The sequence below is a fragment of the Vicugna pacos genome, chromosome 1, assembly GCF_048564905.1.
Source record: "Vicugna pacos chromosome 1, VicPac4, whole genome shotgun sequence".
Taxonomy (NCBI): domain Eukaryota; kingdom Metazoa; phylum Chordata; class Mammalia; order Artiodactyla; family Camelidae; genus Vicugna; species Vicugna pacos.
In genome coordinates this window covers 61,938,941-61,952,078 of record NC_132987.1, presented here as the reverse complement: position 1 = coordinate 61,952,078, position 13,138 = coordinate 61,938,941, and the positions used below count along the sequence as shown (strand labels likewise).

The following is a 13,138-nucleotide window of genomic DNA, read 5'->3' as shown; positions in this document are numbered from 1 at the left end:
GAGCCAAGTGTTGGTAGAAATTGATCAATCTCAAATACTTTTTGCAAAAATAACCCTCTTTAAACATAGTCCTGCAAAAATGAACAAAAAGTAAAAGAGACAAGATCATGCTGCACGCAATTTTGTGAGAAAAAGATTACCTTACTTTTTAAATCCAAGAATTAATACACAATGTGATAATAATCTAAATTTTGTACAAGACAAAATATTTTTATGATTTTCACTTCTTTTAAGGTATAGTTTAGTAAAAACTTTTCTGCATTTGTTTTAATTTGGGTGGGTGCAGTCTGTAAAACATATGAGGTGAATTAAATGATCCAATTCTCTTTTCAGTCGTTAACACGTGGGCCCCTAAAAGTCTAAAGTAGAAACTGAAATGAGAGATCAAGTTAAGGTCACTCAGACAAGTTTTCTGTCCAAATGATGGATAAATGAATGAGTTGAACAGGGGAATATACTTTCCTTCTTCCTCTCAAAAAAAAACCAGAAATCAAACCTTCAAATATTTCTGGCTTTTTTTTTTTTAAGTCTTATAACTGTCATCCACCAGTGTGTTTCAAAACTATTTACATTTTCAGACTAACATCTTCAGGGCAGTCTGTCCTCTCTGCAAAACCAGTACTTCCCTTTAATTGACCTAAGCTCACAGATTTTTCCCCCTTTATAAAAATCTAGGACTTGATAGACATAGGGATCCCTATATTCCCCTTACTAAGTCCATCTAAGAATGGGTACAGATTTCAAACATTACTATAGCATTCTCCATGTGCCAAGCCTTATGCAACATTTTGTAATCATACTCCCTTCTCCTCCATATTTCTAACTAATAAAATCTGATATTTGCAGTCTGAAAGGTCTGATACTACTATTCACTTTAAGCACATTTATCATGTCCATAATATACTTTTCAGGAGATACAGAAACTATAAATGCAAAAAAGCATTATAGGTACCAGTGCTTCATAATTTTATAAAAGTTGAAATATTTCCATTACAATTCTTAATGGAATTTAAAGCACTGTTGATCTTTCAGACTGAAATCTATAAGGAAGTCAACTTCCAACTTGCACAACTATTCACTTATTTAGCTTAATAAATATTTACTTTTACTGATTACATTAAGCCAGCCATTATTTAAACAATCTCATGTAAAAACAGACAAATATACTTCAAGAACACTGTGCTATATAATCATAGTTGACTATCATAAATCAGACAATAGAAAATATAATTTAAGTTACTAAACAAGAAAGCCAATTGTCTTAAAATTTAACATGTTTCCTACATAATCAAATTTTTTAACCTAGGACCACAATAAATGTGAAATGGAAACTGTATTACTGATTAATATTTTAAAAATCTATTTGAAATGGACTAATGTAAGTGCGAATGACAAAAGGGGATGGAAACTGATATTATCTAAGAGAAAATAATGAAAAACTAATAAAACAGAAAAATAGGGTTACACAGGCAATGTAACACTAGAATCTCTAACCAAAGAGAAATTTAAGTACATCCCATGGTTAACAGAGAACTGTGAAGTGGGTTTTAAGATGTCTGACATCCAAAGACAGACTTGCCTAAATTAGCTCAATAAGTGGGTCAAGTCATTAATTTTCTTCTGGATCTCAGTTTCCTTATCTTTAGGATGAAGGAAAGGAATCAGATGTTCTCTGATTCTTCCTGCTCTAAAATTCCATAGTCCTGTGTTACTTAACACCAGAGAAAACTAAGAATCTGTCTACTTCATTACCGAAGGGCTGCCTGGTTGCTGTCTACCATTACTTTTCCCTGATTCAATTTTCCAGGCACTTCTCCAGTAGTAACTGGAAGGCACTGGAATCAAATTCAGTCTGACAACCACCTTCAAATGACTCATGTTCCTCAGACAGATTCCTCATTACAAACCATTTCGTATCTCTGTTATGTCGTATCTAACTCTACCAGCAAAGTAGATCACAACAAAAGAAAGAACATTACTAACCAGTTATGAAAACTCAAATAGACAGCTTTAACTATAAGCTGGAACCAATGCTGTCCTTTTATTATTATCTGATTTATTGATTAGGCTCTAGTGAGATTTAACAATGCAATCCTACAAGCCAATAAGCAGAGAACCCTTGGGATAAATGTAGCAACTGCCCAGGACCAAAAAGCTGTATTTCTGAGAAAAAACACCAGAGCAAAACCATCTTTTCAAAGTAGTTTCCATCTAATGATCACACAGATGGAACCTCACTGAGGTCTATCATGCAAAGTATTTTTTAATAGTCTAAATCAGACCTTAAACCATTTACATTTTAAGATAGGACACTAGAAATTCTGAGGTTTTCCTTTCAAAAATATTTTTAATCTCACCCTTTTTATTCCATTATAAAAGATATTTCCATAAAATATCCATTTTAATAAAATAAAAAAAATTAGTAGCCCCAATTAATTGATCACTGAAAAGCAGCTTAAGAAAAAAAATTTTTTATCTTACCTCTACACTAGGGCTAAGGCTGCTTGGTAGTGTTTCTGAAGTCACAGTAGTACTTGGAAGGCTGGAAATTTCCCAAGTATTCACAGGTTGTATTGGCTCAGACTGCTTTGAACGATCTATACATTTTGGATTATCCAATAAGGTCACTTCATAAAATTCTTGAATATCTGGAGGTAACAAAAGGAAAAGAAAAATTCAAAAGTATATTTTCTAATTAAACTATACATTTCTAAAACAACATAACTCAAGTGCAAAATTTTTACTCTAGCTTAGTAAAATAAATCCAATCTTAAAATGTACTTAAACAGTGAGTATTTTCTCATTTTATTATGCCACAGTCATTTCAGAACTTTCAGGGCACAGTGTAAAAGTCATAGGCTTTTTATATTTCAAAGTCAGTACTGAGTTCAACTCCCTATTCCTTCATCAATTAGCTACATACACAGGCAAATTACTTAACCTCTGATAACTTGCCTCTTATCATTGTGAATTGTTACAAGAATTCAGTGTAATACATACAAAGTACACAACAGCATACACTCAGCTCGTAACAGACAGTAGTTAATACTATTATTGTGAATTCTGTAGATGTAAGTCATTACTGATATTTTATATATTTGTACCATCAAAATCCAGGCTGGGAATGTAAACCCCTCAAGTGGTTTTAACTGCCCTTATAAACAAAGTAAAACAACAAAAAAAGAATATTACGTTTAAATAAAATCAAAGAACTAGGAAGTATTTTTAGATACCCTCTAGTTCAAATATTTAGAAATAGTTAAAATATTTAATGTTATTTTAGAAACAATCAGTTAAAGGTAAGACAAAACTCTAAAAGAAACCATAAAGGTACTTATAGCAGCAAAGGATTATTTGGAAGATCAAGTTACTTTGCTATCAGTTGGAATTATATGAACTTAGCATATTAACACTTGTTATTCATGCTACTCAGAAGCTTTGAGTGGTAGTCTATATAATGTTTAAGTACATCACTATTAGTTTTTTATTCACCTCCTGGTATAATTTTGAGTCAATTTGTTAAAGGAGGGAAATTATTATTTAATAGCAAAGGTGGGTTATTACCCTGTATAGAATCATAAACAGTAACTAAATAACATTTATACAGAATAACTTTGTTTCTGAAAATGATGAAAAGATTAGTATCTCCTTTAAAAAACAATGTTCTTTAAAAAACAATGCTACAGAGACAAAGTAATTCCCTTTTTAGTTCTGACTGATAACCATTGGAATTGTACAACTTTCTAGGCAAAGGGCTAATAAAAACTAAGGTCTGACAGTGAGAATAATACCAACCTACTTCAGAGGATGTTAATATTACTGGAGAAAATAATATGTGAAAACATTTTATAAACCATAAATCACTAATTAAAACTGTTCATATAATCATCACAAAAAATTAGAAACTAAAATTCAGAGTAGTAGTTACAAAGCATTTTTACCAAACAAAAATTGTTTAACCTAAACCTAAATCAAGTCTTTGGAACCAACTTCTAGTTCAGAGGAAATACAGGGGACAGAGGAGTAAGTTAAAGGACACCTGAAAAGCAAACAACAAAACAGATCCAGAGGGAGACATTCTACAACTGACCTGGTTTCTTTAGAAAGTCAATGTCATGAAAGGGAAAAATAAATTGTTTGAAAGTAAGGATTTTTCTGAATAAAGGAAGTAAAAGACATAGCAACTAACTATTAGAGCCTTAACTGGTGTATGTGTTTGGGGGAAGTGGGGTGAACTATAAAAGACACTGTGACATTAATTAGGGAAATTTAAACACAGATCATTTTCCAGAATATATTAGGGGAAAAATTTTTAGTATAAGATATATACATGTGTGAGAGTATGTATATATTTATGTAGTAGAACAAATATTTCTATATATAAGAGATGTATTTTATATACATAGGAGATAAATATTTGTACACCTATCTACTTACCTACCTGTCTATATACAGAGAGATCGATTTCCTACCCTCCTCCCACCAAAAAAACAAACACACAAAAAAAAATAGCTCCTAGTACAGTATCATGCCCTCCAAGAGTACTAAATGAGTGCTGAGCAGCTGGTTACCAACCCCAAGATAAACAGCCCACATCACTACATAAAATTTTTATTGTATCTTCCGTATTTTGTAAGTTAACTTTCAAGCCTTAAATTTCTGTGACCTTTTTATTTCATAACTGACTAGCAGAAATACTGATGTATAGCCATTTAATAACAACTCTTAACAAAAACTCTAGACCAATGCTGTCCAAAAGTCACTATCTGTAATGATGAATGTTCTACAGCTGTACTGTCCAATATGTAGCCACTAGCTATGTATGGCTATTGAGCATTTAAAATGTGATTAGTGTGACTGAGAAACTGAATTTCTAATTTTATTTAGGTTTAATTAATTTAAACAGCCACATGCAGCTAGTGGCCACAGTACAGAACAAGAGATCTAAACTAATATAATGCAGAGTAACATTTTACTATCTAGCATGGTCACAGAATAAAGTGTTCCCTACATGAGTTTTTCAAAAGTTCACTTGCAACTTGCTACTATCAATTAAAATGTCTCAATTTTAGGTCTTACATTCATTTATCAAACAGTCCTTCTTAATTTGCTGTTCTGAGCTCCTATGGACTAGAGAACCAAATATCCACATTTTATATCCCATGCACTTTACTCATTTAAGCTCCCCTAGACTCTCATTCATCTTATTTTTTTTTATTGTGGCACAATATGTATAACATAAAATTTATCATTTTTAAGCGTGCAGTTCAGTGACATTAAGGACATTTACATTGTTATCCAACTATTGCCACTATCCATCTTCAGAACTTTTTCATCATCCCAAACTGAATTTCTGTGCCCATTAAACAATAACTCCCCATTCTGTCCTTACCCCAGTCCCTGGTAACAACTTTTCTTACTGTCTCTATGAATTTGACTATTCTAGGTGGTTCATATAAGTGGAATCATACAATATTTATCCTTTTGTGTCTGGCTGATTCCACTTACCATCATGTTCAAGATTTATCCATCCATGTTACAGAATGTACCAGAATTTCCTTTTAAAGGCTGAATAATATTACATTGTTTGCATATACCACATTTTGTTTAGTAACCATTCATCTATTGATGAACATTTGGGTGGTTTTCACCTTTTGGATGATGTGAATAATGCTGCTATGAACACGGGTATATAAATACCTCTTTTGAGTCCCTACTTTCAGTTCTTTTGGCTACTACCCAGAAGTGGAATTACTAGATGAAATGGTGACTTTAAGTTTCAATATTTTGAGAAATCATCATACTGCTTTCCATTGTGACTGCATCATTTTATATTCCTACCATCAGTGCACAGGGTTTAATTTCTCCATATCCTCATTAACCCCTGTTATTTACTGTTTTGTTGATACTAGCCATCCTAATGGGAGTTTACTCAACGTATTTTGTCTTAACTGTGATATAGTTAATAATGTGGTTATTTATTCAAAGAAATACATAATAAAACACCAAAATGACTAAAGGTACATCCATGTATCAGAACATAAAATATTAAAAAGACAGATAATACTCTGTAGTGTTTAAGGAATAGTGAATTAGTCAGTCCTGCACATAATGTCTAAAAAATTAATTGCTATAACATTCTAATGGTGATTTTAAAAATTACATCAAAAGCCTTTTAAATTGCACATCCCCTTTTACTAAGTAATTCATTTCTAGGAACTTACCCAAAGGATATATTAAAAGATGTAGAACAACAAAGAGGCATATACAGACTGGGACATTATGCTGTACACCAGAGATTGACACACTGTAACTGAATATACTTCAATTTAAAAAAAAAAAGAGGCATATACAAGTGCAATGTTGTTTATAATTCAGAAAAATTATATACCTAAATGTTCCAGAAAATTATTAATGAAACTAGAACAAATCCATACAATGAAATAGTCATTTAAATGGTAAAAATCTACTGATATGTAAAGGCACATAATGATAAATTTTGTGGGATAAAAATAGTTAAAGGTACAGCACAGAGAAGCCACATTGTATACACTTAAGCAAATTCAACCATAGCACCTCCTTCCACCTAAAAAGGGGTAATTCTACCTATCAGTCTATCCAGTAAGTGAGTATCAGCAAATAAAAAGTGAGACAGAAGACTTCCCTCAGGTAGTCTCCATTTTCACAGCATCTCTCTATGTATCACTGGGCTGAGTGTGATTCTAGAATTATATGCTTTTTGTACAAGAGGTCACTTAAATACAAGCCAACTACTTCACCTGTTGCTCAACTGAAGAAACAATGATTTCTTTCTACTAGAAGAAAAAAACAATTGTATTGTAGTTAATAAGAGACAATGTTAAATTCCTAAAGGAATTTCGAGGATAATTTTAATCTGATATTTTTCACTTTACACACTGATTTTTAAGAATCAATTCCCACTGAGTTGTAGAAACAATTATACTGTGTTTTACTTGCGTAGGGAGTTTGTTTTGCAAAATGGAAGTGTATACACACACACACACACACACACACAAGGATAATATCCTAAAAGGATATTCACATTATGGAAAAAGTAGGAGTTTATTTTTGGTGTGAGAATTTTCTCACTTATAATATTTTATATAAAGTACATTTATCTAATCTCAAATGTTTTACATGGAACATAATTCCATTTTGGAGGGTTAGAGAGAAGGCATCTAGAAATCTGAAAAACAATGAAATATAAACCCACCATTTTGGAGGGAAAAACTTTGTCAGTTAATTGACTAAAATAAACTAAAATATACAATAGTCAAATCTACTCAGGCACAGATATTCTGCCATGTTCTAAACCAAAGTATGCTGAAAAAGCCATTTTGATTCCTGAAGAGAAAAGTATATAAAATTTTAAAGTGTGTATTACAATTTGTTGTTTCACACACTAGGAAAAGAAAAAATGTCAAGCTGGTGTCCAAAACAAATTATTCCAACACTTAAATACTGTATGACTAACAGTCATAGCGTATTCCTTAAAACAAGGTGTGTATCAAAACAAACCAAAGCTTCTCAAAGAAATGGTTGATTCTAAGGCTAGGGCAGGATGTGTACAAGATGAACCTGAAATATCTTGTTTTGACAAAAAGTAAGAAAGTGCTAAAAAAAAAAAAAGATAAGGGCATGTCATAAGGACCAAGAACAAGTTAGGGAAAAAAGGTAACTTTAGAGTGGAGAAACAACACCTTAATTGGGTGATCAAAATTAACATTACCAATGAAGGGCAGAAGACATTATGTACTCTGGATGTACAGAACCATATAAAATACATAACCTGAGTCTAATCACAAGCAAAATGAGAAACAGTATATAAAAAATAAGAGCAGAGGGGAACTGTATTCTTCAAAAATATCAGTATCATAAAAGACAAAGGATGAAAATGTGCCCAGATTAAAGGAGACTAAAGAGACATGACAACTAAATGCAATAGCTGAATAGTGTACTGGAAAAATAATTTGAAAAGGCAAAATTTAGTGGGAAAAAAATCTGTCCCTACAAAGATGAAATAGCTTAGACTAGAAGAAATATTTACAGATGCTTTTACAGCTCTGTGATAAGGTTCTAAAGACAACTGAACTAGATTCAACATAATCAAAGCACCACTTCAGAGTAGTAGTAAGCAAAACTACTAACAAATAAACAACAATCCAATTCAATCAAAGCCACCAACTAAATAGTTAAAATTCCTTCCAATTCCAAAAAGTTTTAGCCAATAGTCTGATCCACATCCTGTTATAAATGTTTTCCTTTCTCAAATCTAGCCTGCAAGTTACACGCACACGCACACATGCATAAAGTTAGCAATAGACTAAAGTATAACATCACTGGGACCAAAAATAAACAAAAAAAATCTAAGAAATTTTGACATTTAACCATCATAGGTGGAAGTTTGTAAACTTTGATTACTAAGTAAATACACTTTTCAAAATGTGTAAATTCTACCATAAACATCATTCTATCATTATAAACATTCTCCAAGTAAACACTATTTTTAAAGTAGTGCTTTAAAAACACTGACCCTACAGATCAACATCTATGTTAAACATGCTTGTTGTTAGTGCTCCTTATTGTGTTAAAATATTCAACTTACCATAGCGAACATTCTAATGGTTGAAGGTGAGGAGAGGCTCTGGATTCAGATTAGTTGAATCCAATTTCTGGCTCCATAATTTACTATTTGAGGGTCCTTGGGCAAGATACATAACCTCTCATTGCCTCTGTTTTCTAATCGATAAAATGGTATAATCACCTCATAGGTGAATATACACCTCATAGGATTATGATGACCAAATAAGATACTTTTATTAGCACACAGAAAGAGTTCAATAAATGTTAGCCATCATTACTTTTTACATAGTTAAAAAAGTCATACTTTCACAACCATTAGGATGGCTACTATCAAAAACTGAAAATAGCAAGTGTTGACAAGGATGTGGAGAAACTAGAACCCTTGTGCACTGTTGTCAGGATTATAAAATGGTGCAACCACTATGGAAAAATTATGGTAGTTCCTCAAAAAATTAAAAATATAACTACCACATGATCCCACATTCCCACTCAGGGTATATATCCAAAAGAACTGAAAGCAGGTTCTCAAAGAGATAGTTGCACACTCACATTCATAGCAACACAGCTCACAATAGCCAAGAGGTAGAACAACCCAAATGTCTATCAATGGATGAATGGATAAACAAAAATTTGACACATATATACATCTACATATGTGCACACACACACATATACACACAAGAGAATATTATTCAGCCTTAATAAGGAAGGAAATCCTATCACATGATATCACATGAATGAACCTTAAGGACATTATGCTAAGTAAAATAAGACAATCACAAAAAGACAATACTTTATATGAGTTCTCTTATATAAGGTATTTACAGTAGTCAAAATGAGAGACAGAAAGTAGAATGGTGGCTACTAAGAGCTGGAGGGAGGAGGAAAAGGGGAGCTGTTGTTTAACAGGTACTGAGTTTCAGTTTTGCAAGATGAAAAAGTTCTAAATTGTTTCACAACAATATGAATATACTTAACACTACTGACCTTAAGAAAACATTTTTAATGTTTAAAAATGGTTAAGATGATAGATTTTATGTTTTTTACAATTAAAAAGAGCTGCACTTTTAAAACCCAGTATCTCCAAACTTAAATGTCCTTTACCATGTTTATAAGGGAAATTATCATTTAACAAAGTAGCAACAAATGAATCAGAAGCCAAAAAAACTCAGAAATTGACAGTGTTATTATATAACCCATCTTCATTCTGAAATACCTGCAGAACTATGATAAAACAGTGCATTAAAATAAGCTTGCTATTTATCACGGACAAAATACACAAATCATGTGACTCAACTCACTAAAGTCTCTAAGGCCAACCTGATATTGAGTCCAGCGTTTCTTCCTGTGCAGAAAGAAAGTAGATGAGTTCTCTGATCCCATAAATAAACCCAGGAGGTCTAGACTGATACGAAATCTTTGAGGACTACCAAGGAAGGTCCTGTCAGACTGCAGACAAACCTAAGAATCAGAAATGACCTTAAACCACTAAGACCTGAACACCAGAGCTTTGACTGTTATCAAACCATATCCAATCTACTTTACTTATAAAATTTTCAAATATAAGTATAGAAAATGAGAATACAAAATCAAATATATGAAGTTTTCAATTCAGGGATTAAAATTAGGAAGACTTTGTCTTCCATTTATACAAAAATAATCACCAATTTGGGAATAAATTTTAAACAAATATATAGCTCATGGACCCTTTAAAGCTATAATTTAAATATTCAGCTCTAAATAAACAACTTAGCTGAAACTTGAAAGTTAGTAAAAACTTCATTGCTTTCAACAATTTTTCAATCTTCGAGCCATCCTTCAAGGATACTACCAAGCATCAGAGCTAGAACAATGATTGTCTTATTTCACTGAGGATACTGACATTGAGAGTATCAATTATAAAATGCACCATTATTTCTCATGCCACTAAGAATGTAACACCAATGCCAATATACATCTGTTATAAAATGAATCCAAAATTCATAGGTATTAAAATATTTAAAAATTAGTATCTTAAAACAGATGTAATACAGTATGTGCATGCTTGTTCCTTCCTCTGAATAACCTCAAGGTACCAGGAACCTTATCTTAGTAATATAGCAACTACAAAGGGAGGGAGAAAAAAAACCATTTCTATAACACCAAAAGTCCTAGGGCCTTACACAGTTTTTTTAAATGCAGGAAAACAGTCGATACAAACTACCAATTCAAGGAATCAATCAATAAATAATTGATGCAGACTGCAAATCCAAAGAAGTAATTAGATAATTCACTATAGCCTAAGGAAATGATTTTCAAACTCTGGAGGTCAAGAACCTAAGCACCACATGCCTTTCAAACAATCAGATGACCAAGACCCATGTTTCCTTTAATTCAGTGGTCCACAGACATCAGCTCAGAGGATAAAATGTTACCTACTAAAGGAAAAAACGGTTAACCCACAATTTTTCAGTACATACTATGAACAATGGACTATAGTTTAGCTTAGGCTAATTTACGAGCTTAAGTACATTACCACACTGTTTCAAAGCAATGCAAAGCAAAAAAATCTTACTGACCTAAAGATTTTCAAAGAAAAGTAATAAAGGTTAATAAATTAACCCAATTTCAGCACACATAAAAAATGCATTTATTATTTAGTAGTGTCAACAATTAATTCAATTATAGTATGAAAACACACAAAAAAAACTCTACTAAATTAACCCGTTTCAAAATTTCTAAAATCTATTACTTTTCTTACACCAAAATCTGACACCACCACTCTGTAAAACTTTAAATCTAAATATCAAAGTAAATTCACAATCAATAAAATTATACAGAACAAAGAAGATTCACAAATATAACTTAGAATTAGAAAACTCTATCAGAATTCAATTACGAATAAGAATAAACACATTCAAAACAGGCAAGGCAGACTACATTACAAAAAAAAAATCCTCCCAAACACAGCAAACCTACCTCCAATCTATGAAGAAATCTAAGTGTAGATTCTGTGTGGTTAATTCACTAATTTAATTTTCTTACGTCACAGATTCCACACAGAGGAGTCCATCTATTTAAGTCTATGTCTATATGTAAAAGAAGATGTACAAGTCATACTATTTTTTTCCTAAACAGTAACCCTTCTAAATAAAACATTTCTAGCTTTAATGTTGATTAAGAAAACTAAATAATTAAAAATGATTTTTCCTTTCATTCTTGTTTTTTCAGAGTAATCCAATTTGATCATCCATTTGGACCTTAAACCTCGAGCTTAAAAATTCAGGTTTAAAAAACGTCCAAAAGTTTAAACAAAAAATTACCACAAAATGTTGGTAATTTCTGAAGATGGGTGACATATATAGCAGTTCATTATACTGTTCTCTCTATTGTATATTTTTCTAAAAGTCTATAATAATACTAAATTTTTAAAAATTATTCAGGTGTATTGAGTGATCTTCTTTAAGGTTTTCTTTAATTCTAAAACTAATTTAGTAGAGTACCAATTTACCAATAAGTTATTTGACATGATACACTAACTTGAAAGTAGTCCTCAAATCACATCAAAAGTTACTCTATCAACAGAAATAAGGCTGTAACTACTAGGAAGTGACTAAGGAAAAAACTGTAATACAATGAAGTGTATGTCCCATTTTAATATGTTATACAGTCAATGACTAATAAAAATACATTTCATTCTTAGAATTGAAAGGGACAAATTTTCCAGTTCATTAGTTTGTACACTTTTCAAGGTACGTAGGGGAGACAGCCAGAGACAAATGATCCTTTTTTATATACTGGGGATTGTGTACAAATTTTAAGATTTTGCTTAAAAAAGGATCTTGCTACTTTTTAGAAAAATGCTTAAAAACCACTGTTCCATTGCACCCACATGCTACAGCTAATAAAGTGATTTAGAAAAGATTAAATTACTTGTACTATAACATTTAATCAATGGCACTATTAGGAACAGAATTCAGCACTCTTCAATTTTTGTCAAGTTCTCCTTTAAAACAATGTATCATCTCAAATTTAAGTTACAGTTAAGAATAAAATTCTGTATCAATATTTTTCTCTGTAAAATAAGATTTGACAAGATCATCTCTAAGATCATTTTCCAGGTCTAAAATTCTGACTCCACAAATGCCAAGTTCAAACAGAGATCTATATTAAGGGAATGAATCCACAGCAGAACTCTTCAAACATTTTTAGGGACTCTAGAGAAATACAAGTCAAATACAGAAACAAGCTAACAGTTATTCAGTCATTACTTTTTGGGTCCTAAAACATTTCTGTAACTTCATCTTTTAATGCTAGGATGGGAAACTCTGTTATCAAAGACCACTGAAATAATCATACTGAAATTTTTTTTTTTTTTGGTTATTTGATACTTTTGGAAAGGAAACTGGCCTAAGTATCAAAATACACAACTCCCTGGATGTTCAAGTTACTGAATGCCTCACAGAGTACCAAGTATAACACTCTCTTAAGTTTAAAATAAATGAATTCAGAGAAGCATTAAGCCTAACTGACACACAATGGTCACAAAGTTTTA

General features: G+C 31.7%; 1 protein-coding gene across 17 annotated transcripts in view; it reads right to left on the bottom strand.

Annotated features, from left to right (window-relative positions):
- The window catches only part of DLG1 (discs large MAGUK scaffold protein 1), a 222,848-nt gene that overhangs the window by 207,450 nt on the left and 2,260 nt on the right, over positions 1–13,138 (bottom strand). For all 17 annotated transcript variants that reach the window (XM_072963446.1, XM_072963496.1, XM_072963527.1 and 14 more), the window contains exon 4: positions 2,482–2,648. In XM_072963446.1, coding sequence (XP_072819547.1) covers positions 2,482–2,648 — 167 coding nt within the window. The remainder of the gene's footprint in view (positions 1–2,481; positions 2,649–13,138) is intronic.